This window comes from Hirundo rustica, chromosome 21, assembly GCF_015227805.2.
Source record: "Hirundo rustica isolate bHirRus1 chromosome 21, bHirRus1.pri.v3, whole genome shotgun sequence".
Classification (NCBI taxonomy): Eukaryota; Metazoa; Chordata; class Aves; order Passeriformes; family Hirundinidae; genus Hirundo; species Hirundo rustica.
Window position 1 is genome coordinate 3,127,345 of NC_053470.1, and position 27,279 is coordinate 3,154,623.

Here is a 27,279-nt window from a genome sequence, read left to right on the forward strand (position 1 = left end):
TGTTGCCTGAGGTGAATCCTGTCCTAAGAATGGCATCTCTGATGGCTGCTGCTGAGGAAAAGTCGCACCAATTGTGGTACCAAGTTTGGAGGAGGGAATGGGTCCAAGGAGAAGAAGGCAGGAGGCAAAGGCTAAGATAAATAAGAGAGAGGTTTTGGTAAATTCACTGGAAAACAAAGTGCTATTCTCAAACAAGGCAGCTTTTCTCTAGAGGTGTTATGGATGTGCTGCAGTTCTGGAGCATCACAAACTCAGTGCAGCAAGAGGTGATTTGAGGTGGTTTGTTCTTGTCTGAGGGTTCTGGGAGAACAGCAAATCTTTCATTATAGTCTGGAATGATTTCTGGGTCACAGGGGCTGAGGACTGACAGGGCTTCAGCAAACACTTTGTCAGGAGGTTCAGGAAAAGGTCAGCCCTAGGACTCATCACTGAGCCCTTCCCAGCCCTGTCAGCATTCTGCAGAAAGCAGCTGTAGTGCTCCAGAGGTCAGGTGAAGCCTACAGGCAGCCAAGATACACACCATGTTGCCCAATTCCAATTTTGGGGGTTTTTTTTCTTCCAAAACATTGATTCAGATCCTCCCCAAACACACGTGTCTCATAGGCAGGGCAAGGCTGAAACCCATGGACTGAGTATTAGTCACTGCTAGCCCCAAACTGGAAATGGAAAAAAGGAACACTATAAAAATGTCTGTGATGCATTTGGTTCTGTAACAGGATTTAGTGGAGAGGGAGGAGGGGGAAGAAGCATTTCTCAATCCCCAAATAGCTGAGTTTTCTTTCGCACAAGGCTGGAGCTCTGGCCTGCTCTTGTGCTGCTGTTTCTCTTGGAGCAGCCCTGGGCTTTATCTCACTTTCAGGAGCTGATGCTGCTGCTGCTGGGCACAAAGTTTCCAGGGGAATTGCCCATCCTGAGCTCAGGGTGTACAGGCAGAAACCTGGGGCTAAACCTGCCTTTTGTGGGTTTTCATGGTGTAACAGCACTGCCAACGTCCCCTCCTGATCTCAGCAAGGGCTGTTTCAGTCGGGTCCTATATGACCCCGGGTTTTTTTGGATGGAGATTTCTCTGAGAACTGTCCCCTAAGGAGGCACTTCTCTTTTTTCACTCCACAGGCAGACTTTGCAAAAGTCTTATTGCAACAACTGCTTTTATTGTGGTGCTGTATCAGAAATAGGGTGGCTGTCAGGCATTAATGTGTAGTAGGATCCAGTGCCTGCCTTTAAATGTTTCCTTGGAAATGGGAGGATATTTCTCTCTTTCACAGCACAGATGTTGCAAAGTGATCCTGAGAAAAAGGATTTGGGTTAAAGCATTGTGTTTGCGAAGGAGGAGGTTCGGGTGGAACCCATGCCCCCATGCTTGGGTGTTCAGGCAGCAAGAGAGAGAAGGGATTGGGGCTCAAGTGCCTGGATCACATCTCATGTCAGTGTCCCCTCCCTGAAATTCCTCTGATAGTACCTGCCTTGGTCCTCAACTATCCTAAACTGAGAAAATTAAAATTATATATCTTAACTGCTGGGAGCATTATAGGGGAAAAAAAAAAAAAAAAAAATTTTTTTTTTTTTTTTTTTTTTTTACATATTGGGGCAACCAAAAATGCTTAAAGATCCTCACAAGGGCTACAGAATGATATACTGGAATAGCACATTTCTAACTCGTGTTGGGGGAATTGTGGCTTAGCTAGATAAAGGTATTCCTAAGAACCCACTATGTGGCATAAGTGGTGAAAATCACAAAGCCCAGAAGAGAGCAAAGAGCTGAAAGGAGCTCTAGGTTGTGCCTCAGTGCTATTGTGTCTCATCTGAGCCACGCAGTGGCAGTCACCAGAGAGGCTGTGATAATGACAAGAGAATTAATGACAAAAGAAACAGAACTGGTGGCATTTTCTTACGCTGTTCTTTAGCCCCAGAACTCCAGGGCTCTTAGGTGGATTAATCAGAAAGGGTTTATCCAACAGGACCCTGGAGAATTTGGTGACTCTGGTGGAAGCAGGGAGGTTTCTCAGCTCTGCTGGTCCATGTTTGCTTTGGACCCCAGCACTCAGCAAATGCTGATCTCATCCATAAATTTTGGCAGTTGGCACATGCTGCTCTGTTTCTCCTCTGAGGACTTTGTGAGATGCGAGACACACTTCAATTAAAAAGTGGCAGTTTAATGTGGATATTTTTATCAAAACAAACCAAATAAGATCTCTGTTAAACACAGCAGTGCTTAATCTCTTTCTAAAATTAATTAAAGTTTTGGCTTCCACTAGTGACAGAAAAGTTTGGACAGTTTTAACTCCAATGGCTCCATTTATCCCTCATTTATTATTCTAACAAAATAATATTTTGAAAGGAAAAACAAACTAGAAATTATTGATGCCAGAGATGCCAGGAAATGGGAAATAAAATTGAATCTAGCCCACGTGGATGTGGGATGTGTGCTACCACCACGAAAGCCAAGTGGCCAACTGATGTCAACCCCTGCAGCCGGGTGGATTTACGTCAGCCTGGGAGTCCTGCTGCCATTCCACCCCAGAGCACCCAGGGAGGCTGGCTGAATCTGTCCATGACGCTGATGAGCATCTTGTACACTGTCAGTTTTGCTTGTCGGCACCGTTTTATTACTCAGGTTTTTGTTAAGGTCTCTTAGCAAGCTTTGAATTTTCTCTCAGTGCAGACACGTGAGAATTCCTGACAGAAGAGCAGAGTCATGTAAGGATCATTGCTTGTTTCCCAAAAGGCATTTAAAATGTCAACTGGTATTTAATGAGAGAAGTCTCATGCCAAAAATATAATTTCTTAAGGAAAACAGCCGTAGCTCTATGAATTCCACGCTGTGGGCTGATTTCAGGTGCCATCGGCTGAACCAGCCCAGGAAAACCATCAGCTGAGCACTGAGGTGGTTCTTTTCTCTGGAAATGAGTTCATCTGGCACTGATTTGTCAGAGGCACATCAGAGAGATGCCTGTGGCCTGTAGCCGGGCTTGGGTTGCAGCCCTGCTATTTTGGGATCATCATCTTTAATTAGCAAAGGGCAGAGAGGATCCCCAGGTGAGGAGCACAGCTCTTTCCCCCGCTGCTGATGGCAGGCAGCACAGGCTGCAGGAAATCTGGGCTCTCCTGCCATTTTGAGGTGAGATGGAGTTATTTATTCTGTATTTCTAATGCTTGGATAAAAGATACTTTTCACAATGTTGAAATTTAGGGTGATTAAACTGTGGTCCCGTTACTTTCTGCTGAAGTGTTGGTGGGAGGTTCCCTCTCCGTTCAGCAGGACGCTTCTGCCAAGGGTTTCATGGGGACATGTAGGAACAGGGTGAAAAGCTGGCCTGTCATTTCTTCTAAGTGCAGCTAACAAATAATCTGTAAGTTCCCTTATGAAGCTGTTTTGAGAATGAGAAGTTCCTTTAACACAACAATCTGTTCTGATTGTTGTGTTAAAAACAAATGCGCCTGTAACAACAAGGGATCTGTCCCATGAGAATCAGTAAAGAAAATATGTAAACAATCCGGGAATAGATAGATCTGATGGACAAGTAAAATGTCTTTTACTAACCAATAGAATAATTAACAAGAAAGCTGTTAACCAATTAGAAGTTGCCCTGGAGGTTTGTAAAAACTGTATAAATGATAGCACCTGGCCATAAAAAAGGAGAACCTTCTGAAAAACTTTCATCATGTCACTCCGTGTGTCGTGTCCACCCTAACAACGATAGGGACAAACTCAGCACTGCTGCAAAATGCACCCCTGAGGCTTTCCTGTGCTCCATGAGACTGAGAGGTTCTCCCTTTAGTGCGAGGGGTGATCCTGGGAGGAGCAGGGACACACCCAGGAAGGTCCAGCCGTGCTCTGGTGGGAATCTGCATGTGGATAGAGATGGAGCCAGGAAAAGAGAGACAAAAAGTTCTAACAGGAGCCAGATCCATGAGAATTATGAGACGCAGAGAGTGCAAGGTGTGCTTGACAAAGAGCTGTTCTCTTCCTGCTGTGGCGCTGGGGTCACTGCAGTGACTCAGGCTGCTGGTGGAGGAGGGTTTCCAGTGAATACAAAGGAATGGCAGCGAGGATGATGCCTTGGAGTGGCTACCGACAACAGAGGCTGGACAAAGTGAAGAGAATAAAGTGAGTATTTATTAAAGGCCTTTAACAGGTTCACCTTGGGCAGTCAAAAGCCTGGCAGAGGCTACACCCAAGGTGGATGATGGTCACGAGCTTTTCAGACAATTATAAGTTTGCACATCTATTTGCATATCAGGGGTTAATTGTCCAATTACAGCTTCAGGTAATGAAGTCACATTCCCCCAGATTGCTCCCCCCACAATTCACTTTCGTTGATACTTCTCAGGGCCTAAGGCTGTAGGGGAGTTCCAGGTCCAAAGGAATTGCTGTGTCTGACCAAAGTGTGAAGACAGCAGTTAACACTTTATGTGAAGCGTAGAGTTATGCACTATTGCAGCTTGGGATTTGAAAAAGGTGAAGGCTGAAATCTTAAGGCATCATTCCCCCCCTTTAGAGGCTTGACCAGGAGAAGATCAGAGCTCAGGTGTCAGCAGCATCAATTCCTGCTGCTTTTCCTGACTGGAAGGATGCTGTGATCATTTCTGGAGCGGAGTCTCCAGCAATCTCTGGTTTGCCTTGCCAGGATCTCTGTGAAGACCCCCACCTGCTTGTGGATGGAATGAGCTCCCACGACTTCCACCAGGGCAAGCTGGGGAACTGCTGGTTTGTGGCTGCCTGCTCCTGCCTGGCTCTGAGGAAAAGCCTCTGGCAGCAGGTGGGTGATTGGTGTGTGTGGTGCAGGAAATAATAAACCAAGCTAACCTTGGTTGTTTCCCTGCCTATCGGCCAGTGTTATTCTCCCTAGGACTAACAAGGGGCAAATTTTGGTGGATTTAAATCTTCCTTTTCTTTAACATGTTCCAGGGTGCTCTGCCCTGGGAATAAACACCCAGCACAGTGCACTCACTGAGCTTCTTCCCCTTCCGTGCTTCCTCAGGTGATTCCGGACTATAAGGAGCAGGAATGGGACCCTAAAAACCCAAGGAAATACGCTGGGATTTTCCGTTTCCGTTTCTGGCGCTTTGGAGAGTGGACAGAGGTGGTGGTTGATGATCTGCTGCCAACAGAGAACGGGGAGCTGATCTACTGCCGTTCCAACGTGAGGAATGAATTCTGGAGCGCTTTGCTGGAGAAAGCTTACGCCAAGTATGAGCTGGGTCCTTGTCCTTGTAGCTCTCAGTGTTGTCCCTTTGTTTTGTCTTTCAATTCTATCAGACTTTCAATAGGTTTTAGTTTTGCTGCTGGTAGAGAACCTAAAAAAGACTGAAAATTCCTTCTTTAATCTTCTTTAAAGTTAAGGATGCAAATAATAAAGGAGTGCAATGCAGTCTACTTCAGCAGCCCAAATCCTTAAGGATCCTTAGAAACCAGGGAAGATTTCTCTGCAGCCTGCTCAGGCTTTTTTGTTCTGTTTTGTTGTTTTTTTTTTTCCCCCTTGGTGAGGCACCAACATGTTCCCTACATTCAAGCTGAATTAGAGCACCTGTTCCAGCCCCCTGTAAACTGAGAATGTTCTGTGTTGCCCCCAGGCTGGCTGGATCCTACCAAGCCCTGGATGGAGGCTGTGCTGCAGAAGCCCTGGTGGATTTCACTGGAGCAGTGGCAGAATCCATTAATTTGGCAGAGGGCAAATACGGAGAGGTTATTTCTGAGCAGATGAAGCTGTTTGAAGACTTGATGAAAGTGCATAAAAGAGGAGGGTTCATCAGCTGCTTCATTTCGGTGAGTATAGAGAGCTGGATTTTAAGGGTTTATTTCAATGAAAATGTTCTGGAGGAAATGCCATAATGAGGATATTGGGTACGTTCTTCCTTTGCATGTTTGGAAAAGCTTTGTATGGAGAAATCTAGCAAGAGCTTCCAGCTCCAGGAGCCACTAAACACAGTCACAACAGCTTGTGCTGCCACTTCACCGTGTCTGAAATTCTTTTTTCTGAATGGCCACAGCTGTGAATTGACCTGAGGTAAATCCACCCTAATTTACAGAGCAGATAGCAGCATTCAACTGCTTTATTTCTTAGGCAAATCTCTTTAGAGAAAACACTTCTGGCATGGAGCTGCTGAGACTTCTTGACTTTGGTTCAGCCAGGGTAACAGTGGAGCTGAGCTGAAAGGCTGAGCTCACCTGGTTGTTCAGGTCATGCTATTTCATATTGAATATACTGACTATACTGACTATTGAATATATTGAATAGTATCCCCACTGGAATTAAGCTGCAGAACTTGCCTGTGCTGGCTCATGTGAGGCTCAGGTAACTCAGTGCACACATTTAGGAGGCCATGGCCCTGAAATTCCCGTAGTCAGTAGAGAGGGGATGGTTTCTGAGGAAGATTTGCCTCTCTCCAGTCCTGTGCTAGAAGATGGATGATAACAGCTCTCAAATGAACTGTTTGTGCTTCAGAAACCACCTGTGGCCCAAACCATGGACAACTGGGCTGAACTCCCCTTCTCAGTAAATCTGCAGTGCCAGGCCCTGATTGGGCAGTGCTGAAATCCTCACCTTGTCCAAAACTGTTATCACGTGTGAAGGGCCAACAAACTGCAATGGCACCTGAATATTTCCTAAAAGATTGTTTTTAAATGGTGTTTTAAATCATTTATCGTGAACCATTAATCCAGCAGCCCAGAGAAAAGGGATAATTTTCTAGGAGCTGCAGGGTTTGGCATCTCAGTTCACTTCAGCATCTTCCTCCCATGGCCCCTGCTTCAGTTTAAGACCTTAGCTAAGGCTGATCTTAGTTAAATCACTTAAACATTTCACTTTAATTTCCCTGTCTGTGAATGAAGATGATTCATTCAGAAATTCTTCTATGAGAAGAGTTGTGGAATGGTCAAGAACAACAGCAAATCAGCTGGATTTGGAGGTTCCTGAGAACGTTCCCTGTCTATCTGGCCCTGGCCATGCACTGTCCTGCAGCAGCGCCTGGCACCAGAGGAGCACCTGGTACCTTCTGGGACACAAACTTTAACCTGAGGTAGAACAGGGGTCCTGGACTGTCCCTTCCAGGACATCAGGAAACAGCTCAGAAATAAAATCTTCAAGGTCTTTGGGTTTAGTTTTACTTTTTTTTTTTTTTTTTTTTTTTTTTTTTTTTTTTTTTTTGTCCCCTATAAAGCCTGAATTTTTTATTGGGAAGAATTCCATCTGATTTGCCCAGACCAGGCTGGCAGAGCAGGCTGCCTGGTGTGAATTGTAACTGCAAACATTGTTTCTGGAATGATAGGTTGCTCCCAAACGCTGGAGCAGTTCCATTTCTTAACAAGAATTTGGTGAGGTGACTGACTCAGTTCAGGGAGCTGTGTTTTAAAAAGCAGTTAATTAAGCAGCTGTAATGCTTTCACTGATTCTTAGCATTATGTTTATGCCTTCCAAATTAAACATAAATGCTTCTAAACATTGATTACAGTGAGGCCATTCCTAAGTTTGCCTGTATTTGTCACTTTTTTTATGTATTATGCACACAGTGGAGCTTGCTAGGTGTAGAATATTTAATACTCAAGTGGCTTCATTGCTGCCTTACAAACATATCATCATTTTCCTTGGATTACAAAATGGCCCTGAGCATCACCATTTGGAAATCTGAACAGACAGGAGCTGTTTAAATATCTCATTTGAATAAAGAAATAAATAATGTCTTCAGAATGAGGTGGGAAAAGCCAGCAGTGAGAAAAGCCTGGGGGGTATTAAAGGCAGCAGGAGAAGTTGCAGACTCCCGTGCTGTCAAGGACTCCTTGTTTGCTTTTAGCTGTGAAAAACGCGAGTGGAAGTGTTACACTGGAGGGAGCCCAGAGCCATGGGAACGCCAGCCAGGCTGGGGAGCGCTTGAGCTGATTCTTTGGGAGCTCTTGTCATGAGAGGCACGGGGGGTTTGGTGAGACTCTCGCAGTTGCCAGACCATCTGTCAGTTCCAATTTGATTGGAATTTCTCCTTCCCCCAACCCCTTTTTTTTTTTTTTCTTTTTTTTTTTTTTTTTTTTTTTTTTTTTTTTTTGTGATTTCTTACCCTTGGGGTCTGAGCGCTGTTATATCAGTGCAACGTTTGCCTTAGGACAAGGACCTTGTCTGTTTAGACCAGTTAAATTTTGAAAAGGGTAAAAATATCTGAGCAAGTACCATGTGCATTTCATAACATGTGATAAGTCCTTATTTACATTTAAATATTCATGTCTTTATAGTAATATATTAATGCATAACGATAAATAATATATTTATATTTAAATATTGGCATTAGTAACACCAAGAGGCCATACCTCTTGCTCTCTCCTCCACAGCCAAGGCTCGATTTAGCATTAATTAGGTAATTACAAGTTTACACACAAGGATCTGCATGGAGTCAAATCTTCCTTCCTTGATGTCCAAGGGAATGAGTGTTTCCAGGCCCTGTGTGTGCTAGATGAGAGAGACTCAAGGGTGGCTTGGCTGGATTCAGTGAGGGTGTGGAGAATCTGGACCCAGGGCCATGAAAACAACTCCAACATCTTTGCAGGGTGCCGCTTTTCTGGGTTTGGATCAGGAGATTTGGATGCATTCAATGAAATTGTGGCTTTTTTCAGAGCTTGACTACTTTCATGTATTCTTAGATCAGCATCTGATCAGGCCTAGGTCATCAAGCAGGACAGTTTAGGGACAGTTTAGGGACAGTTTAGGGACAGCCTGAGCACTGCTGGAAACTGGGATTCTTATGTGGATTTTATGATGAGCAAACCCTAAAGCACCCTACAGATCTTCCCTTTGCCACGTAAGAGAGCCCTGCCAGGAGTGACTGAGGTGCAGGGCAGGCTTCACCAATGGCTTGGAAGCTTTTTCACTTGTGCCTGTGCTCTCCCATTCTTACCCACGGCCAGTAGCTCTTCCTGGGTATCAAATTTTTTCCAACACAAGAACAACCATTGGCCTCAGCAGCTAAATTCATGAGTGTCCAGGTGAGGACACCCCCAGACATTCTGGGCACAGTCATCAGTGTCCAGAAGGGTCATTTGGTAGAGATGACAAGATTTTGGCAGGGCTGATAAAGATTTTCCATCAGCCCTGTCTCTGTCTCTGAGGCCAGGAGGAGATGGACTGGCTGCAGGGCCAGGATTCCCCTGTGCTCTGGGATTGCCTGGCACTGGAATTGTCTCACCAGACTAGTGAGTTCTGATTCCCAGCGCTGTTGTTTTCCTGCGTAGTCAAATCACTCAGGAAGAGAATGAAAACCAATTTTTTCTTGTCCTTCCCTTTGAACTTGGAGCCATCAGGTTCCTGAGAGAGATGAGTTCCTTTGGTTTCATTGTCCTTCTTGATGCCCAAGGAGTCCTCTGGGCGCCCCAGCGAAGCAGAGACAGAGATGGGGCTCATCGTGGGCCACGCCTACTCCGTGACTGCCATCAGGAAGCTGCGCCTCGGGGAGAGGCTCCTCTTCTCCTTCCAGGCTGAGAAGCTCTTCATGATCAGGCTGAGGAACCCCTGGGGGAATAAAGAATGGCACGGTGCTTGGAGCGACAGGTGAGAGCTGCAAACACAGTGTCAAGGGGTGAAACTGCTGGGGCCGGGGGGATTTGTGGTTAAACACTGCTGAGACACTCCCATACTCGGAGATGGCTGAACCTCTGTGCCATCTCTGGCTGCAGTGCACTTCCACACCCAAACATTTCCAAATAAGGAAGAGGGGTTCCAGTTTTACCCCTGACTATTGTGGAAAAGCACCAGGACTTTCCATTCTTCTTTCATCAGCATTGGTCCAGTGCCAGCACAGAGGCACTGGTTGGGCTTTGGAAATGTCTCTCAAAGCCTGTTGCCAACTTCATTGGGCAAGGTGCCAAAAAGCCCACCTGGACCATCAAGTATTTAAAAGACTGCACAGAACTACTCATTTTTGGACTGCCTTAGCAGTCTAAGAGTATTCTCTGCACTGTGTTCGACTTATATTTCTTTTGTTTGGTAATGTTCGTTATTTTTGTCATTATTAAACCTTTAATTTTACAAAGCATGTCCAGAGAAGTGGTCTCGCTGTCACCGAGACACACAAAGCAATCACACGCAGACAAGAGATTTTCGCAGAGGTTCTTCCGATCCAGCTCCCAGCTGAAAGAGCGGAGAGAAGAGACCCCTTTGTTTATTCTTTTACTTTTTATACATTTGTGGGTCTAGCAGAAGATTGGCTTTTTGGGGTTTCCGCCCCTCAGCCTCAGTGGCCAGACCAGTTGTCAGTTAAAATTGTTTTCAGGTTAGAAATATGCAAACAAAGGACAGAGAATGAAAAACAAAGGATTTGTTTATATTACATCTGTGGGAAAGGTAGAAAACTGCTCCTAATATTGTACAGTAACTAAAAGATCTGACTCCATTTATGAAAATCAAAAGGCTAATAAAGAAAGTCAGAAAAACCAGGGTAACAGTCTTGCTATTTTTGAGCCACTCTGGGAAGTTGCGGGTGTCACGATCCTCTAATACAAACGGGGGTCAGGATGGTTAATTTATGGATCTCAGAGTGCAAAAGTTTTAATCAAATCAGTGCACCGTTATTGAGTGCCCACAACACGGTGATTTGATAGAGGAGAGAGAAAGAGAGAAACAAAGAACGGGGAGAGAGAGGGAATAGCTACCAAGAGATGAGACAAAGTCCTCGTGGCCATCGGCCAATAGATCCCTCTTCATCCATGGAGAGATCTCCAGTTTTGGTTAACTTAGGGAGTCTTTATATTCTTTTCCAAAGCGACAGGCAGTTGGCAAAGGGTGGGGAGATCCTCTGGGAGAGCAGCTACAGGACAGAGCAGTCCTCTGCAGCGAGCACAGCCAGACACCGTCACCTGCCCGTGGCTCTGAGCAGGTTTTGGTGCAGGCAACACCTGGCAGACATCCCACCTCAGCCAGGCCAGAACTCCTGGGCTGGGGTTTCAGGGTTTCATTCTCTGTCCTTGGTCGTGAGGGAGATGAGGGATCTTCCAACCGACTCTTACAGCAGGTCAGCCCTCAGACTTGGTACATCTTCACGGAGCTCGTTACACTCTGGCCACGTGTAAGCCTGTATCAATCTCTGCCCATTTTCCTCTGTGAAAATGAGCACGTCCTGGAAGATTTTGTGGCTCCCTGGACCTTATTTACTGTTCACATCATTCTTCTGGCACACTGGAAGATGGGAAGGAAAACAGTCAAGAACAGGAGGCTCGCTCCCGGCTTCACCACTGAGCGTGTCTCTGACTCAGTTTCTCATCTGTCATTTCCAGCTGCTGGGGATGGTAAAAGCCTTGTAGATAATTTAAGTGACTGGTGAAAAATGCTGTAAAAGTGCCATTTTTGTGATTTCTTTCTGATTAGCTTTCCAATGAATTTTCATGTGGGATGTTGGCTTAGCAGGTACCTCCACAGCAAGAGAAATGATTGCTGGAGGGGATGTCTCCCATCATGGGTGATTTATACATGAAAAATATGTGACAGTTCAGCACTGGGCTCGCCAGCTAGCATTTAGAATTTAACAATGCCGTGTTCTTAACAGCAGCAGATTAATTTCTTATAATCCACTCTTTAGCTAGCAAAAATCTTACTACTTTCAGAGAGATTGGTCTGGGTGAAGTGCAAAGAGTGCACAAAAGAGCTGCTGTGTCTTGTTTAACTGAAGCCCTCAGGGTTCTCCAGTGGCCTGCCTGGCACAGCTGCCACTGATGCCAGCACCGAGGACTCTGATGGTAGCCCAATGGCTTTTGGTCTAACAGAATTAAATTGACAATTTCCACCTAGGTTAAGAAAATATCTGTTAGGATGAGCAGCCTCCCTTCCCTCTTTCCAGCCACCTTCAGCTTTAGCCTCCAAGAGCTTTTGGAGGGGCAGGGAGGAGTTGTGGCTCTGTTTGCCTGGCGTGACCCATCAGGGATGGGGTCTGCTTTGGGTTTCAGCTGCTGGAATTTAGGGTCTGTGCACTGTAATGCTCCTCTGCAGACTGGACCCTGTGCTCAGGCTCCAGCAGTTCCTTCTCAAAGGCCCCCCAGGGAAATCTCCGGCCTCAGGCCTGTTTTATTAAGGTGATTAAAAGACAAAGAGAATACTCTGGTCTAAGTGAAGCGTTCAATAATCTCCCGAGGAGGAAAACCAGGTTTCATTTGAAGGGCCTTCAGGGAATGGAGTCAATCTCCTGTGACCTTGGAAACCAGCTGTTTAAGAGTCTTAATGGAGGGTGTGACAAAGGAAATCAATAAAGTTCTGCTCTAGTTGAGCCTATTTCCTATTCATCTCTTTCTTTTTAGTAGCTTTCAATTCAATTAATGTTTTAAAACTCCCCCGGAAAGCTTCACACTTTCATCAATATCATCTGCCCTTTCAGTACTCTGATACTCCTTTTAAAACCATGGACCAGGAGAGAGTTTTACTTCAATTTTTTTTTTTTTTTTTTTTCCAGGTGAGTGTTTTTATTTTAAGCTATTAATCATCTTTATTGTTTTGGGTTTTTTTTAAATTTTTTGTTTTGTTTCCTTTTAGTTCTGAAGAGTGGAAGAAAGTCAGCGATTCTGAGCGCAGGAATTTGGGGCTCACTGTTGCGAACGATGGAGAGTTCTGGTGAGTGGGAGGGATGTGAAGGATTTGAAGACACTGGCTACACTGATAACTGTCATTAATCTGCTATTTAACAGCTTCAAAAACAGATGGATAAAGTTATCCCAAGGTCTGTTTCTTTCAAACTCCCAAGGGATGACAGAAAGGAATAATAAAAATGGATTTAAAACTAGCAGAACAAAATCAGTAGCTCTCAGAATCTATTGTGTATATTAAGGATAATCTCTCAGAAGCCAGGAGAACACGTGCTGGTTTACATGACACAGTGCCCAACGTTGAACACTGTTTAGACCAGTTACATTTTGAAATGGGTAAAAATATCTGAGGAAGCATTTCCCACCCTCCCTACTGACTACTGTGCCTGTCTGCAGGTCAGCCACGGCTGAGGCATCTAAAAATAGAGCTGCATCCAGTGAATTTTGATATTTGTTGGTGTTTTCCAGCATGGGAATGAGAAGTGTTCATTCTCTATACAACGTCTAAGAGCTCTGTTAATTTTGACCTTGCTTAAAGCTTAGACCCTTAGCCCAGCAGGTCCTTCAGGAGATGATCAATATTGGCTCAGAGTGAAAAGAATTCTGTTGGCTTTGTCAGGGCTGGCAGCTGCAGGGTTTGGCTCTGGGCCATGAATTCAAAGGGCCAGGCTGTTTTTCAGTTGCTCTGCAGTCCAGCCCTTTCCTTCAGCAGGCACGGGTGAGGTGGGGTTAAATAAAAGCTCCAGAGTTCAGTGGATTGAGTCGTGCTCAGGGACAGATGTGGCAATAAGGACTGTAATAATGAGGAGTGGATCCTGCTTTGACTGCAGGTGATCTCTTTGACCTTTGTAAAATGTCTTATCAAATCCAGCCTGGGAGGTTCAACCATTCCTTTACGCTTAGGAGATGCAACAGAACAGATCCTGATCTGACCAAACACACGGAGTGATGCTGCTCTGAATTAAGCTCCAAAACTCTGTTGTTGTGGCTTCACGAGTATTTCCACATGGAAATACTTTCCAGTGAATCAGTTTGTCCCCTGGACAGCTGAGCAATGCCTCCTCTTCAAATTACTGGAAGATTTTGTGTTTTGTTTTGGATCTTTACGTGAATATCAGTGTTTATTTCTAAACAATCCATTACTTCCCTGGTGTTCCGTGGAGCAGGATGACGTTTGAGGACTGGTGTAAGAATTTCACAGATGTGGACATCTGCAGGACTGTGAACACCTCCTACTTCAGCCTCCACAAGACCTGGGAGAAGGAAATGATGTTTGGGGCTTGGGCAAAGCATCCAGAGCCCCTGCTGAACCGATCTGGGGGCTGCTTTGATAACAGAGAGACCTTCCTGCAGAACCCCCAGGTGGGAATCCCTGTGTATTTGTGAGGTATTTGATAACAGAGACCTTCCTGGAGAACCCCCAGGTGGGAAGTTTTGTTAGGTATTGAAGTGTATCCACTTTACCTGGGGCTCCTGAATTATCCACGCTGTTTAGGAGCTGGCAGTGACTACTAGATAAAAATCTCACTGCCCTGGGTACGTGCTGTGTACTGCATGTTTTGGTGATTTTGGTGCAATTTCTCAGAAGGGTTTAGATATTTATTTAGGACTGACCATGCTGGTGAGTCACACAAATAACAGAATTACTGATGTCCTGCCTGGACTTCTTTCATTTTCCCAGTCACAGAAAGGCAACAAATCTGATTTTTGAGTGGCAGAGCTCACTTAACCCCCTTAAACACTGGGGATTTGATCCACTGTATTAAGTTATTAATATTATTCCCTTGGCATTAATGTAAGATTCAAATACCTGGTCTCTTCCCCAAGCTCTCCCTCTCATCAGCATTCCAGAATTTTCCCTGTCTCGTCCTACCTGGTCATTTCAAGCTATTCAGTTTATCAGTTCATCCATTCCTATTCCCTTTCCCACCTTCCAGCCCCTCTCTCTCCAGCACATGCAAATTCAGGCATTTAACTACTGTTACTGTCTGTGGGGTCTGGGCACTTACTGTTAGTTGAAAATGGATCTTTCTGTCCAGATTAATTACGGGTGAAAATGGATCTTTCTCTCTGGATCAATTAAAGATAGTTTTGGATCTGCTTCTCTGCACTTGCAAGGGAGGTTTCTGCCTGCAGCCTCTGTTTTCAGGGCAGGATGCTGGAGCAGTGCAGCCTCTGCTGCTCAGATCAGATCTGATTCCCAGCTCATCCTGCATTTCTTCACTGCTCTGCCTGCTGTCAGTGCCTCCTTTCCAGCGGGTGATTTAATTCAGGTATTGCCCTGTAGGATCCTGGATGTGTTCCAGGTGCTTGTCTGGTCTCATTGTAAGTGTTTAGCTGTGTCAGAGAACAAAATACACTCGTTCCAGCTGAGTGCAATGCCTGATGCAGTGGAAGGCCTCTGTATTCCAGCGTTATCTCTGGGCCAGCTGATTAAAAGGCTCTTAGCAACAGTGCTGGAACACATTTATGTTATCTTAAAGCCATTGCAGGTTACTGTGGCACACCCCACCATAATCTAGAGATAATCTCTGTCTGTTCTCCTGGCACTGAGGCCTCCTGTGAGCTTTATCTGTGCAGACAGGGATTGTCACACTTCCAGTCCCTTTGATAAGGCAATTTCAGCCAAGTGTTTCTGTATTCTGCCGTCACCTGCTGACTTCTAGATCATTACCCAGCTGAAGTGCCATCAGAAGGGGGTCACAGTTGTGGAGCTGTCATCAGACCAGGAGAACTTTCCTGGTTCTTCTTGTTCCCCTCCCACCCCTCCATGGCCTTGGAACACCCTGAAGGTGAACTGTGTGGTTCAAGAACTCCCGTGTGCCTTACTGGGGGTTGCTGCATGTTTATATCTCACTTTTTATGTTCTCTTACAACCCCCGGGGCTCTCCCAGGTCCCTGTGCTTTCCCTGCTGCAATAGGTGATATAAAACACAAATCAGAGTTTGGGATGGGGCCTTGTTCAGCAGAGGGGTGTGGGTGGCTCTGTAACCAAGGCAATCTCAATGTCTACCTCAGAGCAAAGCTCAATAATTTCCTTTTTAGCAGCAGTCAAAGGAGAAGGAAGGGTGGAACTGAACCAATGGTGATATTCCTCTCCATGGTGCCAGGGAATTTCTGCTTAAATCAGAGCACGTGGTGCACATGGTACCCAGCTGGGTGCTGCTGCAGGTTTATGTTTCTATTTATTTTCTTCACATTTAAATGTCTTTGAGGATGGGAGAATACAGCATCTGTCCAAACTTGGGGTAAATCATGTCCTCTTCCCTCAATTGGTCCTGACAACTCAGGTTTGCCCTCTGCATGCACAAAGCAAAACTTAAAGGAGTCTCTAATAATGAACAAATTAATTAAATTCCTTTTCATATAAAGAAAACACCTAGATGACCTTCTGTTGTTCATAATTACTTATGAACTGGTCTGGTAGTGATTCCTACTAATCACTAGATTACTAGATCCATCAAGTCAGATTTAGTAAGATGGGAACTGCTGCTTAAACTTGAGATAAATTCCTTTGATTTGTCTTAAACCCCAGGTGACTCAAGTTTACTGTAAACAGTTTGGATAAAACATTTGCATGTTAAAGGTGCAGGAGTCTTTCTTAGCTGTTTTTTATGGGGTATTCAGGAAAACTGAGAAGTCCAAAAGTAATATTCCTGTCATTCTCACTTTAAATAGGAACTGTAAGTGCAGAACAAAGTGCTTTTTAAATAAGATTTGAAAGATCCCTTCATTTGCAGGTCCTGTATAAAGATGTTTGAAATTTACACGCGCTGGTTAGTTAAAAGGGGAATAGAAAATTATCTAAGACCCCATGTGGAGTGTGTTGGTTTATTTTTTAAACCTCACTCCTGATTTATAGCTAAATAAAACTTCATCTTTTGTCTTTTGCTTTCAAATGAGGTGTCCTCCTGCTGACTCCAGTTATTTTGTAGCTTTGTGCTGGGCTGTCCTTTATGTGAGTTCACAGAATCAGAGAATCACGGAATGCGTTGGGTTGGAAGGGACCTTAAAGCTCATCTCATTCCACCCCTGCCATGGCAGGGACACCTCCCACTGCCCCAGGCTGCTCCATCCCCAGTGTCCAACCTGGCCTTGGGCACTGCCAGGGATCCAGGGGCAGCCACAGCTGCTCTGGGCACCCTGTGCCAGGAGCTCCTCACCCTCTCAGGAAAGGATTTTTTCCTAACATCCAGTCTAAACCTACCTTGCTTCACCTTAAGGTCATTCCCCCATGTCCTATCACTAGGGTCACCATTTCCATCAACACCTGTCATTTACCTGATACTTTTGATTTTAAGATCCTTATTATTAGCATTAATTTTCCAGCTGTGAATTGCTGCGAATGTCTGTTACATGGAGAACTCTCCTTCCTCCCCCAAACGTATTTCCATTTCCCTCCTTTGAATGCACACATTTCCTTGGGGACGGCTTCACCCTCAGCCTGCTGAGGGAATTCCAACATCTCTTCTCTCCCCTCTCTCCTCCCAGTACCTCTTTGACGTGAAGAAGGCTGAGGACAAGGTGTTGGTGTCATTACAGCAGGAGGATCGGCGCAAGTACAAGAAAGAAGGGAAGGGAGACAACATCACAATTGGCTTTGAAATACTCAAGGTAGGCGGCTCTGCACTCCTGGCACAGAGTTTGTTCAGTTTATCCTGGGGTCTGGCTCAAACTTTGTGTGCGCACTGCACTCAGGCCACGGGAACCCAACTGAATTTACTTCGGCTCAAACTCTATTTGAATGCATTTCATTTGGTTGAAATAAATAATTTCTGCCCCTTGCAAAAGCATTTTAAAGTGCTCTTCTTACCCTCAAAGTTTCTAGAGAAAGGCAAAATGATATTAACACTTAAAACATGGAGGGTTTTTCCTCCTTCTTCTGCCTCCATTTGATCAGCAAATGCAGCCAGGTGAATGAAGTTGAAAAGTCTGCAGTTCTTCTGTTGCCACTTAGAAAAAAAAAATGTGTTTTCAAAAGCTGGATTAGAGAGCAGGAAATGAATATATAGGAAAATAAACCACAGGGATCCCAAAAGGTAATTTAATTGCACTCTCAAGGCAAATTGAGTTAAATGAAAACACTCAAACTCAGAGAAGGAGGGAAACAGAGAAACAGCATTTTTTCTGCTCTTCCAGTGAGGATTGGGGTAATCCAGTCATCTGTTGCTACAGCTCCTGGGACTACATTAAATCTATGTCCCCACCCTAAGAAAAGTCAATTTTTGACAGTTGGTTTGATCTGCTGACATCTGCACCACACCTGCTCCTTTGCCAATCACCTGTTAACCACATACACTGAAAAGTGTTGCGGAAATTGCAGTATATTGCAGAAAGCAGAATCATTTCCCTTGTTCACGCCTGTAATTTGGAAAGGCTTGGAAAAGAAAATCCACACCTTCCTAAAAGGTTCAGTGCTCTATTTTTATTTCTGATCAATAATTTTTCTATTTTAGATATGTTCTAACACTCCAGGCTCATTAGCATGATGAAAGGCCTCGGGAAGAGAGCTGCCAGAAAAGAATGAAGGGCTGCCTTTGCCTCAAGAGCTGCTTGAGAGAGGTTTAGATTTAAACTGTGCCTTGGCAAATACCAGCCCCCTGGAGAGGATGTTAAGAGTTAAGCACAACTTCAAGGCTTAGAACAAAACACAAATGGTTATTCTGTGGCTTTTGTATTCAGGAAAACCCAGCTGTGTGCATCTGGATTGGGAGCCTGCTGTGAAAGGCTGGAGAAAGGAGGCAGAGGGATCTCAGCCTCGGCTGTGTGTCCATCTCTGGAAGTGTTCCAAGCTCTGCAGTAGCATCACATCATCCCTTTCAGTGGGCTCCTGTCTTTGCCAGCCCCAAACTTTCACCTGCCACAGCTTAACTGGATGAGAAAACACTTTCCAAACGATTCGTTCTTGTTGCACGTGTGGCTTTACGGCCCTGTGGTGCTCAGGGAGAGCCCTGCCGGCATTAACCCCTCTCCTGCTGCAGGTGGAGGACAACAGGAGGTACAGGCTGCACAAGCTCACGGTGCAGGAGAGAGTGGCCACGTCTCCCTACTCCAACACGCGCAGCGTGTTCCTGAGGAGAACCCTCCAGCACGGCCGCTACGTCCTCATCCCGACCACCTACATCCCAGGTGTCCCCACAAGGTTCATCCTCAGGCTCTACACAGACGTGCCCTCAAAGCTCAGGTGGGTGGCACTCACAGCTGCAGGAGATCCTCCTCAGCCCACAGGCTGCAGCTCCGTGGAAGGGACTGTCCTCCAACACCCCTGACTCACTCATGCGGCTCCAGAACTGAGCCCTGGAGATATCAGGAGCACCTCTGAGAATCTCCGGGTTTGTGCACGCTCAGTTTATGGTTTATTAACTAATCATGGTCAATGCTTAGTTAGGGACCTCTTGGACGATTCGTTTTGAGTCTTTTGGCTTTTTTAGCTCAGTTCTTGCAGCGGCCTCCAGTTCGAGGCCAGGACACGGAGCACTGGTGGTGCTTGTTTCTGTGACCATCTCCTCTGAAAGCAGTGGCTGCTGCAAGAGTAGAACCAGTGCTTCATGAATCAGGCCCGCTGCATTTCGTTCTTGATCTGATAGTATTTTCCACTGTTTAAAATTGGGGTTTTTTTCACCACTTTTGCTTCCACGTGAATGATAGCACAAATTTGTTTTTCTTTGCTTTGCTCTGTTTTTGTTTCTTACATTGTGATCGTCACACGCAAAGCAATCACACGAGACGAGAGATTTTCGCAGGACAGAGACTTCTCCGATCCAGCTCAAGCTGAGTCAGGGCGGAGAGAGAGCCTCCTTGGTTATTTCTTACTTTTTATACATTTGTGGGTCTGGCTGAAGATTGGCTTCTGGGGTTTCCACCCCTCAGCCTCAGTGGCCAGACCAACTGTCAGTTACAATTGTTTTCAGGTTAGAAATATGCAAACAAAGGACAGAGAATGAAAAACAAAGGATTTGTTTATGTTACATCTGTGGGAAAAAGGTAGAAAACTGCTCTTAATATTGTACAGTAGCTAAAAGGTCTGACTCCATTTTTATGAACAATCAAAAGGCTTTAAAAAACTCAGAAAAACCAGGGTAACACTTACATCTGCCACTTCTGCACCACAGAATTCAAAAACAGCAGATGAGCAAAAACTACAGATCTCGTGTTCTAAAAATGCCGGATTGCCACAACCATTGATCGTTTGCTTGACATTCTTTGCTCAGGTTGCTTTTCCCATGATTTTTCAGGGAGCTGAAGGCAGACAGGCCTGAAATGACGTGTTGGAGTCTTCTTTGTGGCTACCCACGCAGAGTCACCCAAATCAAAGTCCACTCTGCAGAGGGATTGCAGAAACAAGACACATCAGGAGGTAAGTGGAAGGAGAGCCTGGAAGAGTGGAATTGGCTTTTCAGCCTTCTAAAGATGATTTGGGTTGATACGTCAGCAATCAGAAATTATCCAAACACAGAGGATTTATGGGATTTGTTTTTCCATTGTGTTGTAAAACCTGCTCCAGCGAAGAGATCAGATGGATATGGGGATGCACAACAGCAAGTTATGGGCAGGTCCATAACTTGTCAGGATGGGCAGGAGTTGCCAGACCCTCCTGAGGAGCTAACTGTGGGGATTTGTAATGTTCTTCTGTCAGGGTTGTGTATTTTCTACATGGAAAATATCCAGGAGGCAGCTGAATGGCACAGAGTCGTGTAGCATGTTACATTTACCTCATTAGAGCACTTCAGGGAGGGCTTCAGGGTTCTCAAACAGCCATTTTCAGCTGGGTAAAGTAGAACAGGTGTTAAATGCTTTGTACATGACTGTGCATCTGTCAGAGGAGGTGTCTTGAAGGACACCAAAATGGCTTTATAGCACCTGATGTTGAGTTAATTAGGAGACTTGCTCAGTCGTCATTTGCTTTTTCATTTTCTACTCCTGCTCTCTGATAGTCTCCACTTTTCACAGCTCAGTGCTAGTTGTTGTCAGAGCCCTGTTCCTGACCAGAGAAAATTTATTTAATCCTTATTTTAAATGTTTATTGGGAGGTTCCTCCTTGGTGCTGTCTTTGATCCATTGCCCTGTCTGGACAAGGTAATGGGTGGTTTGCTGTGGTCAGGAGTAATGGATGAATCCAATGGCCCAGACTGAGTCCTGGAAGTGCCTCTGTCCAAGTCAGTGTGTCCTGAAGTGGATCCAGCTGTCTGTGAGCCAAGCACAGTGGCAGGTCTGCAGGACGATGAGGAAACTCTTTGTGCTAGAGGATTTCCTGTCCCTCATTCCCAAGCCTCTTTTAAAAATTACTCTCACTACTGTCTGTCAGACCTTTTCCCCGAGTTTCTCTTTGAGAACAAATCACCTTTCGCACCTTTAAGTCTTCCTGCTGACATTCCATGTTGTATTTGCATACTGAATTGTTTTTCACCACTTATATTCTAAGCTGAGTGCTGAGATCCGTGGTGTGTGACAGCCCTGCAAGCAGAGAATCTTTAGTGGGAGCTGCCCTGGGAGCAGCCTGAGAAGCAGAAGCAGAGATTCACCTGCAAGAGGCAAAACAACCTGCTGTGATTGCCAGGGCAGTGCTTGTGTCTCACCACTGTTTGTCCCACGCCCTTTTCCAGTGGCTGAGGGGGTCAGAGCTCTCCAGGCTGTGGTAAGAGCAGTAGAGAGGAGTGGGAATGCAGGTGGGAACATTCCCTCAGGAATGTTTTCCAGAAAGCCTTTTGCCTTGGTAATACAGTGCTGCAGGATGTGGGTGTTAGATCCTCGGTGCAGTTGTCAAAAACCCAAAAATTAAGCCTTAGACTACTGAGCACAGATATCTTTAAGCCTTAGAAATGCCATTACTGTTGAGGTGTTTCTGGCTTTTACAGAGTCCAGCTTTTTCCTTTGCACTGTTCTTTTGTACAGCTCCCCCAAGCAGCAGCACGGCCAGGACTGAGGTAAGAGAGCTGTTATGGGGTTCAGGGCAGAGCTGGAGCCATTTGTGTGCCCCAGAGCTGAACCCAGCTCTCCTTGCACTGCCAGAGCCCTTTGCTGAGCAGCAGCTCCAGTTTCATTCCCAGCTCAAGGACAACACCAGGACATTGCTTTTCCACTCTGGCAGACGTTTGTGTTTTCCCTTTGTCCTGTAAATAAACCAGGCACAGAACTGGGCCATCCTTAGCTGAGAACATCTGATCCCCCATGTGCTCTCCCACTGCTTCCTTTGCTTGTGGAACTGGAGCCAGTTTTCCTGAATCCACTGACCCATCCAGCACGGCCATCCTGGGGTCAGAACATTCTGGAACATCATGGGTGCAGGGACATTCTGTGTCCTCCTTCTACCTCCCTCTGTTTCTTGAGGTCTTGCTGGGAATTTGAACGTTTCCTTCAAATATTCTCTTTCCTTTTCCTTTCCCTTATCCAGTCCCTCATTAACTGCTCCCTCATCCATCCAGCAGATGTGCCTGTCGCCTCTTTAGCTCTCTGCCCTTTCCCCACCCCTCCTTATGCTCTTTTTCTCTTAATTACTGTTAATGATCGCGCGTTGCTCTGCTCTTTGCCCTGGAACAAAGTTGTTAACACCATTGGGGTGACAGGCAAGACCCTGTTTTACCCAGATCCATTTTCCAAATTTCTCTGCAAAGAGGGCGGCATTTCCACCCCTGGTGACACCGCGTGGTGCCAGCCCGTGCCCCAGAGCTGAATTCACCCTTCAGTGACACAACTGCCCATCAGAAAAGCCAAAAACCTGCTGCCTGCCGTGGAACGCTGAGGGGTTGTCAGGGAAACAGGCCCCTGGCAGCTCTGGCCAGGTGTAACCACAGAGCAACACATGGAAAAATCTGTGTGTGCCTCGTACGTGGAAGTGGCTGCGTCCGGTTGGGGTGCAGCTGTTGTGTGGTTTGTTCCTGTGGGATGCTGGTACCCGGTAAATGAGTGATTTTGAGGGAAATCATCTGGGAATGGTTTGTTAAAAAGCTAGAGTTGCCTAAAGTCGTGCTGCCTTTTGGCTGTGGTGGTGTTTTCAAGTAGATGGTGAAAAAAAAGTGTGTTAGAAACTCTCACGAGCCTGACTAACAGACAGCCTGGGTTTATTTAAAATCTGGATCTAAGAAGTTACAAGGTGTGGAAAAAAACAGATATTCTGTCATTAACAACAGAAATGGACAGAGTTGTGTTGAAATACAAAACATGGTATTTTGCCTTTGTTTAATTAAAAGTTAATTAGAAAGGCCCATTTTATTTGAATGTGTTTGGTGTTTCAAACACAGTTCCCGTTCCTTATTGTAAAGGAAAGAGAATATCAACTTTAATAAGAAATAAAACTGCTCTGTGTAAAAACAAAGCATTTCTAGAATGTTGAACATTTGCAGGGGGTCACGTATGAGGGTTAGATTGGACATTAGGGGGAAATTGTTCTCTGTGAGGGCGGTAAGGCCCTGGCACAGGGTGCCCAGAGAAGCTGTGGCTGTTCCTGGATCCCTGGCAGTGCCTAAGGCCAGGCTGGACAGGGCTTGGAGCAGCCTGGGACAGTGGGAGGAGTCCCAGCCCAAACCATTCCATGATTCTGTGTTTTCACCTGGACAGGGAGCGGTGGCTGTGACGTGCTCTGGCGCCCTGTGCTGTGCTGCTGCCAGGCACAGGAGGGGAATGTCTCTGCTGGGTTTCTGGGCAGCTCCCAGCTGCCATCCACCTGTATTCCCAGAGCTGTGCTGCTGGTTGTGTTCCAGGAGCAGATCCCTACGTGCTCATCAAGTGTGAGAACCAAAGGCGGCGCTCCCCGGTGCAGCACGACACCACCAGCCCCGTGTTCAACATGCAGGTGATCTTCTACAGGAAGGACATCGACAGCCCTGTCACCATCCAGGTGAGACAGCCACAGGGCAGCTGCCCAGGGCAGGCAGGGCAGCACAGCAGCACCCCTGGGCTTCACTGGGCCAACTTTTCCTTCGTGTGATCCATATCCAGGAGAGAAAAGCGAGAACCTCTGTTCCCCTTGCTGGGCTCTGCCTGGAGCTGCTGCTTCTCCACAAACACCAGCTGATGGCACTTAGGGATCAGAAGGCACATTTCATTCCAAGGCACCTTTCATTCCAAAGCTTTGAAAGAATGCCTTTTGCCCCATGCTGAAAGAGAGACAAAGAAAAGCCAAGTGTTGTCCAGAGTCAGTGTTTGAAGCAAAACCAAAGCTAAGGCTGTTATTAAGAAATTTTTTTACCCTGAATTCTGGTCCTGTGAGACCTAGACCTCGCTGTTTACCTCAGCACTAGCTGGAGAAAAAGAGCTTGGCGTTGAGATGATGCAGTCCAGGAAAACTTTGTCTTCAGTCTAGTCTTTGGGCCAGACTCTAAAACTCCAGCCCTGAGGAGGTGCAGAGGCTAGCACAGGCAGGCAGAGCAGCACAGACAGGCTATTGGAGGTAGGTTTTACTGCCAATGAGCTCAAAAAGGTAAATTTTACTCCTCTCCTAGGCAGGCTGCGACCTAGAAAGCAAAAAGCTGCTTTTCCCTCCTTATTTGCATCGTCTATGTAAATGAGCATGCAAATCCAGACTCTCCCTCACTCTCCCTAGACAATTAGCTAAATTTCGACGCGCACCCCCTCCTCGCTGCTTTTCCGAGGGCTTAACGGGGGGTCGACCCTTCTCGAGCGCAACCCTTCCCGGCGGATTGTGACAGCAGCGCTGCTGCCTCAGCCGTGTTTCTTTGTGTCCCCCACTCGCCAGGTCTGGAACAGCGGCCTCCTGCGCGACCGGTTCCTGGGGCAGGCGGTGCTGGCAGCATCCCCCGGTGAGCCCCGGCAGCAGCGGAGGCTGCGGCTGCGGGGCAGGGGCGGCGGGGAAGCAGCCGAGCTGCCGGGACACATCAGCGTCACGGTGCTGTGCAGCGATGACCTCGCCGAGCTCTGAGGGCTCCGACGGCCTCGGCGCGGCCCCGCGGAGCCGGACGGAGCTGTCGCCCCGCGGCAGCCCGGAGCGCAGCGTGCGCGTCAGCATAATCGCTTTAAAAGGAGGGGAGAAGCCCTCCAGCTCTCCGCGTTGTGGATGGTAATGGGCGGAGAGGCGTCGGGAGAAGGGGAAATGCGTGTTTATATATATCTATGCTCGTGCGGTGCGCACGGAATGCTGGCAGATCGGTTCGTGAGGGTGTGAGCATCTCCCCAGCAGCATCGGTGGGGATGCAGGCGGGAATGGCTGCACCATTCCACCAGCAGCGTGGGGACTGGCAGGTACAAGGGGCATTTCTTGGGGATTTTTTTTTCTTTTTGCTCCCCCCTCGCACAGAAGGATATATTTTTATTTTATTTTATTTTAAATGAATTTCACTACAGATTAGGTGTTTCTACTCCTTGGTGAAAATGTGGCTCCTCGAGGAGCTCAGTCATGGCTCGTGGCCTTAAGACCAGTCTTGTATTAAAACAGAGGAGCAGATCTTGCAGTGCCTGCTTGAACAGCACAGCAAATAGGAGCTCTGTCCAACCACTTTCTGATCCTTCTCCACCTGGAGCTGGTCACTCACAGCTTGGTGCCTCTGTCCAAGGGCACCTCACAGTTCACCTGTGGCTTTGCCCAGAGCACAGATTCAGTAATGGGAGCCTCCTTGCTTTGTTGAAGCCACATAATGCTAAAACAAAGGAACAACAGCCCTCTTGTTTTGGTAGATGTAGCACCAGCCTGAAGGAGGAGAAAATGAGCTCATGGGTGGGTTTGTAAAAGCAGGGCACTGTTCTCTGGCAGGTGTCAGGCCTCACTCTCAAAATTCTGCAGTGATTTATTGCTGTCACGGCTGATGTTTGATGGAGTTTCACTCGAGTACCATGGAGGATGGGTGATATTTCACATTTCCCTCACAGCAGGGGCCGGGTGCCAGCTCCTCCCTTCCCCTGCAGCCCGTGGCAGGGTTCCCTCAGCAGCTGCCTGGGGTGGGCACACTGGGCACTGACCCTGGCTCTCTCAGAAATGGATTTTACCCAGCTGCAGATTCTGGATGCTAAAGTGAAGCTGAAGGACTGCTCTGCCTTTTTTTTACAGCCAGGAAATTTGGATTCCTATGTGCCTCGTAGCCACTTCAGCCACATTGTGCAATTTTTACAATTTATAAAATGGCCCTTGACAGAGTTAACGTTTTCACAAAAGGTTTTGAAGTCTCCTCAGGGCTCCAAAGGGATCATTGCTGTGGTAGGAAAATGCTTTCTCTGACGTGCCAGAGTTGGGCTGTGGGGCTGTGAATGATGCTGCAGTGCCAGCTTTGTACCAAGGGTGTAAATCCAGCTCTTTTCAGACAGTTTGGGCTCAGGCCATTTGGCACAGCAGAGATCTTGTCAGAGGTGTGAACTACAAGCCCCACAGGCAAGTGACATTCTCTGCAAGCTCATGGTTTCAGGGCTGCTTACTCTCAGAAATGTTTATAAACTGAGAACTATCTTTTTGAAGCATAAAAGCTCATGCAGACCAGAGCTTGGCCGAGGGGTACTGCAAATGCCAGGGCTGCACTGAGACCTGTTTGCTTTGCTTTTCCTCACACACTGTCCCAGGCTTTGGGATCTGCTTCCTGCAGTGCTCCCTATGGGATGGGGCCATTCCCAGAGCTTGGCTTGCCCAAGGCTCAGTGTTTAGCCTGAAAAATTCCACTCCGAGCTGGCTCCAGAGGTTCGTGCCTCCCTGCCCCACGATTTGGCTGAGAAAGCTCCTGAGGGCACAAAGCCACCGCAGCTCTGAGCTGGAGGGGAGTCTCGGCTCTTTCCTTGGAGCCCCACAGCCCTGGCCCCAGTGCCGGCACCACCGCCCTGTTCCAGCCTCTCTGGAGGGTTCTCCCCATCATCAGTGGGACAGAGGGAGCGTGACCAGCACTTCCAGGGCGTGTACAGCCTGGCAAAGTGGGCAGCCAGGCTGGGAGCACACACACGGGGACTTTCAGGCCTTGCTCTTCGTGCCAGCTCCGGACATTCCCGCAGTTTGTCGCCGTGGCGTGGGGACAGGCGCTGCTGGCCAGCGCTGCCCTGAGGGACTGCAGCATGCCTGGACCTCTGCATTGGTCAGTTTGGGGATCTCTTTGGTTTTCCCATCAGGAGGAGCTGATCCAGCCTGGGAACACAGCTGGTTTACAGATGCTTCTGCCTTCCCAGGCTGACAGGGGCTTGTGCTGCTGCCTGCTCCTAACGTCGTTAGTTAAAATTGTTAATTTCTTAGTAATTAATATCACCATGTGGGAACGCACATGTGGTTTTTTGGGAGGTGGGAAGGGCTGCACGCACGCACGCACTCGAAAATGAAAACAGGTGGGAAACGGGTGTAAAATGTTTCAATCCAACCTTTTGTAACTTTTCAATACGAAGTGACCTAAATAAAATTTTACAAAAAAAAAAAAAAAAAAATTTTTTTTTACAATTTTAGCGATTTCTGCGGCGGCCGCGAGAGGGCGGTGGGTGCCCACCCACGCAGGTGTGACCACGGCCGGGTACCGACACCTGCCCGCGGCCGGGAGCAACGCAGCCGGGGAAAAACGGGGTTTAATTTGGAGAGGATGCCGCACGTTACCCTGTACACGCTGTTGTGCCTCTCTATTCGCTGCCTAACGGTTAGAGAAGTGCCTCTGAGGGTGTATAAAAATATTATATATGTGTGTGTATATATACACACCATGTATACACACAGGATATATGTGTGTATATATATACACCATGTATACACACAGGATATATGTGTGTATATATATACACCATGTATACACACAGGATATATATATGTATATACAGATATATATGAT

At 46.7% G+C, this 27,279-nt stretch overlaps 1 protein-coding gene across 7 annotated transcripts in view; it reads left to right on the forward strand.

Moving 5' to 3' along the window:
• The window catches only part of LOC120762113 (calpain-5), a 50,551-nt gene extending 23,705 nt beyond the window's left edge, over window positions 1-26,846 (forward strand). For 2 of the 7 annotated variants that reach the window (XM_040084154.2, XM_058423249.1), the window contains 11 exons: window positions 4,629-4,760; window positions 4,983-5,191; window positions 5,575-5,767; window positions 9,337-9,530; window positions 12,498-12,575; window positions 13,714-13,909; window positions 17,039-17,161; window positions 18,529-18,731; window positions 19,783-19,904; window positions 23,245-23,381; window positions 24,240-26,846. In XM_040084154.2, coding sequence (XP_039940088.1) covers window positions 4,629-4,760; window positions 4,983-5,191; window positions 5,575-5,767; window positions 9,337-9,530; window positions 12,498-12,575; window positions 13,714-13,909; window positions 17,039-17,161; window positions 18,529-18,731; window positions 19,783-19,904; window positions 23,245-23,381; window positions 24,240-24,422 — 1,770 coding nt within the window. In that variant the 3' untranslated portion in view covers window positions 24,423-26,846. Of the gene's footprint in view, window positions 1-3,023; window positions 3,119-3,654; window positions 4,109-4,320; window positions 4,460-4,628; window positions 4,761-4,982; window positions 5,192-5,574; window positions 5,768-9,336; window positions 9,531-12,497; window positions 12,576-13,713; window positions 13,910-17,038; window positions 17,162-18,528; window positions 18,732-19,782; window positions 19,905-23,244; window positions 23,382-24,239 lie in introns of those variants that run through there. The other 5 variants (XM_040084158.2, XM_040084156.1, XM_040084157.2 and 2 more) reach the window with 5 other exon arrangements.
• The last annotated feature ends 433 nt before the right edge of the window (window positions 26,847-27,279 follow it).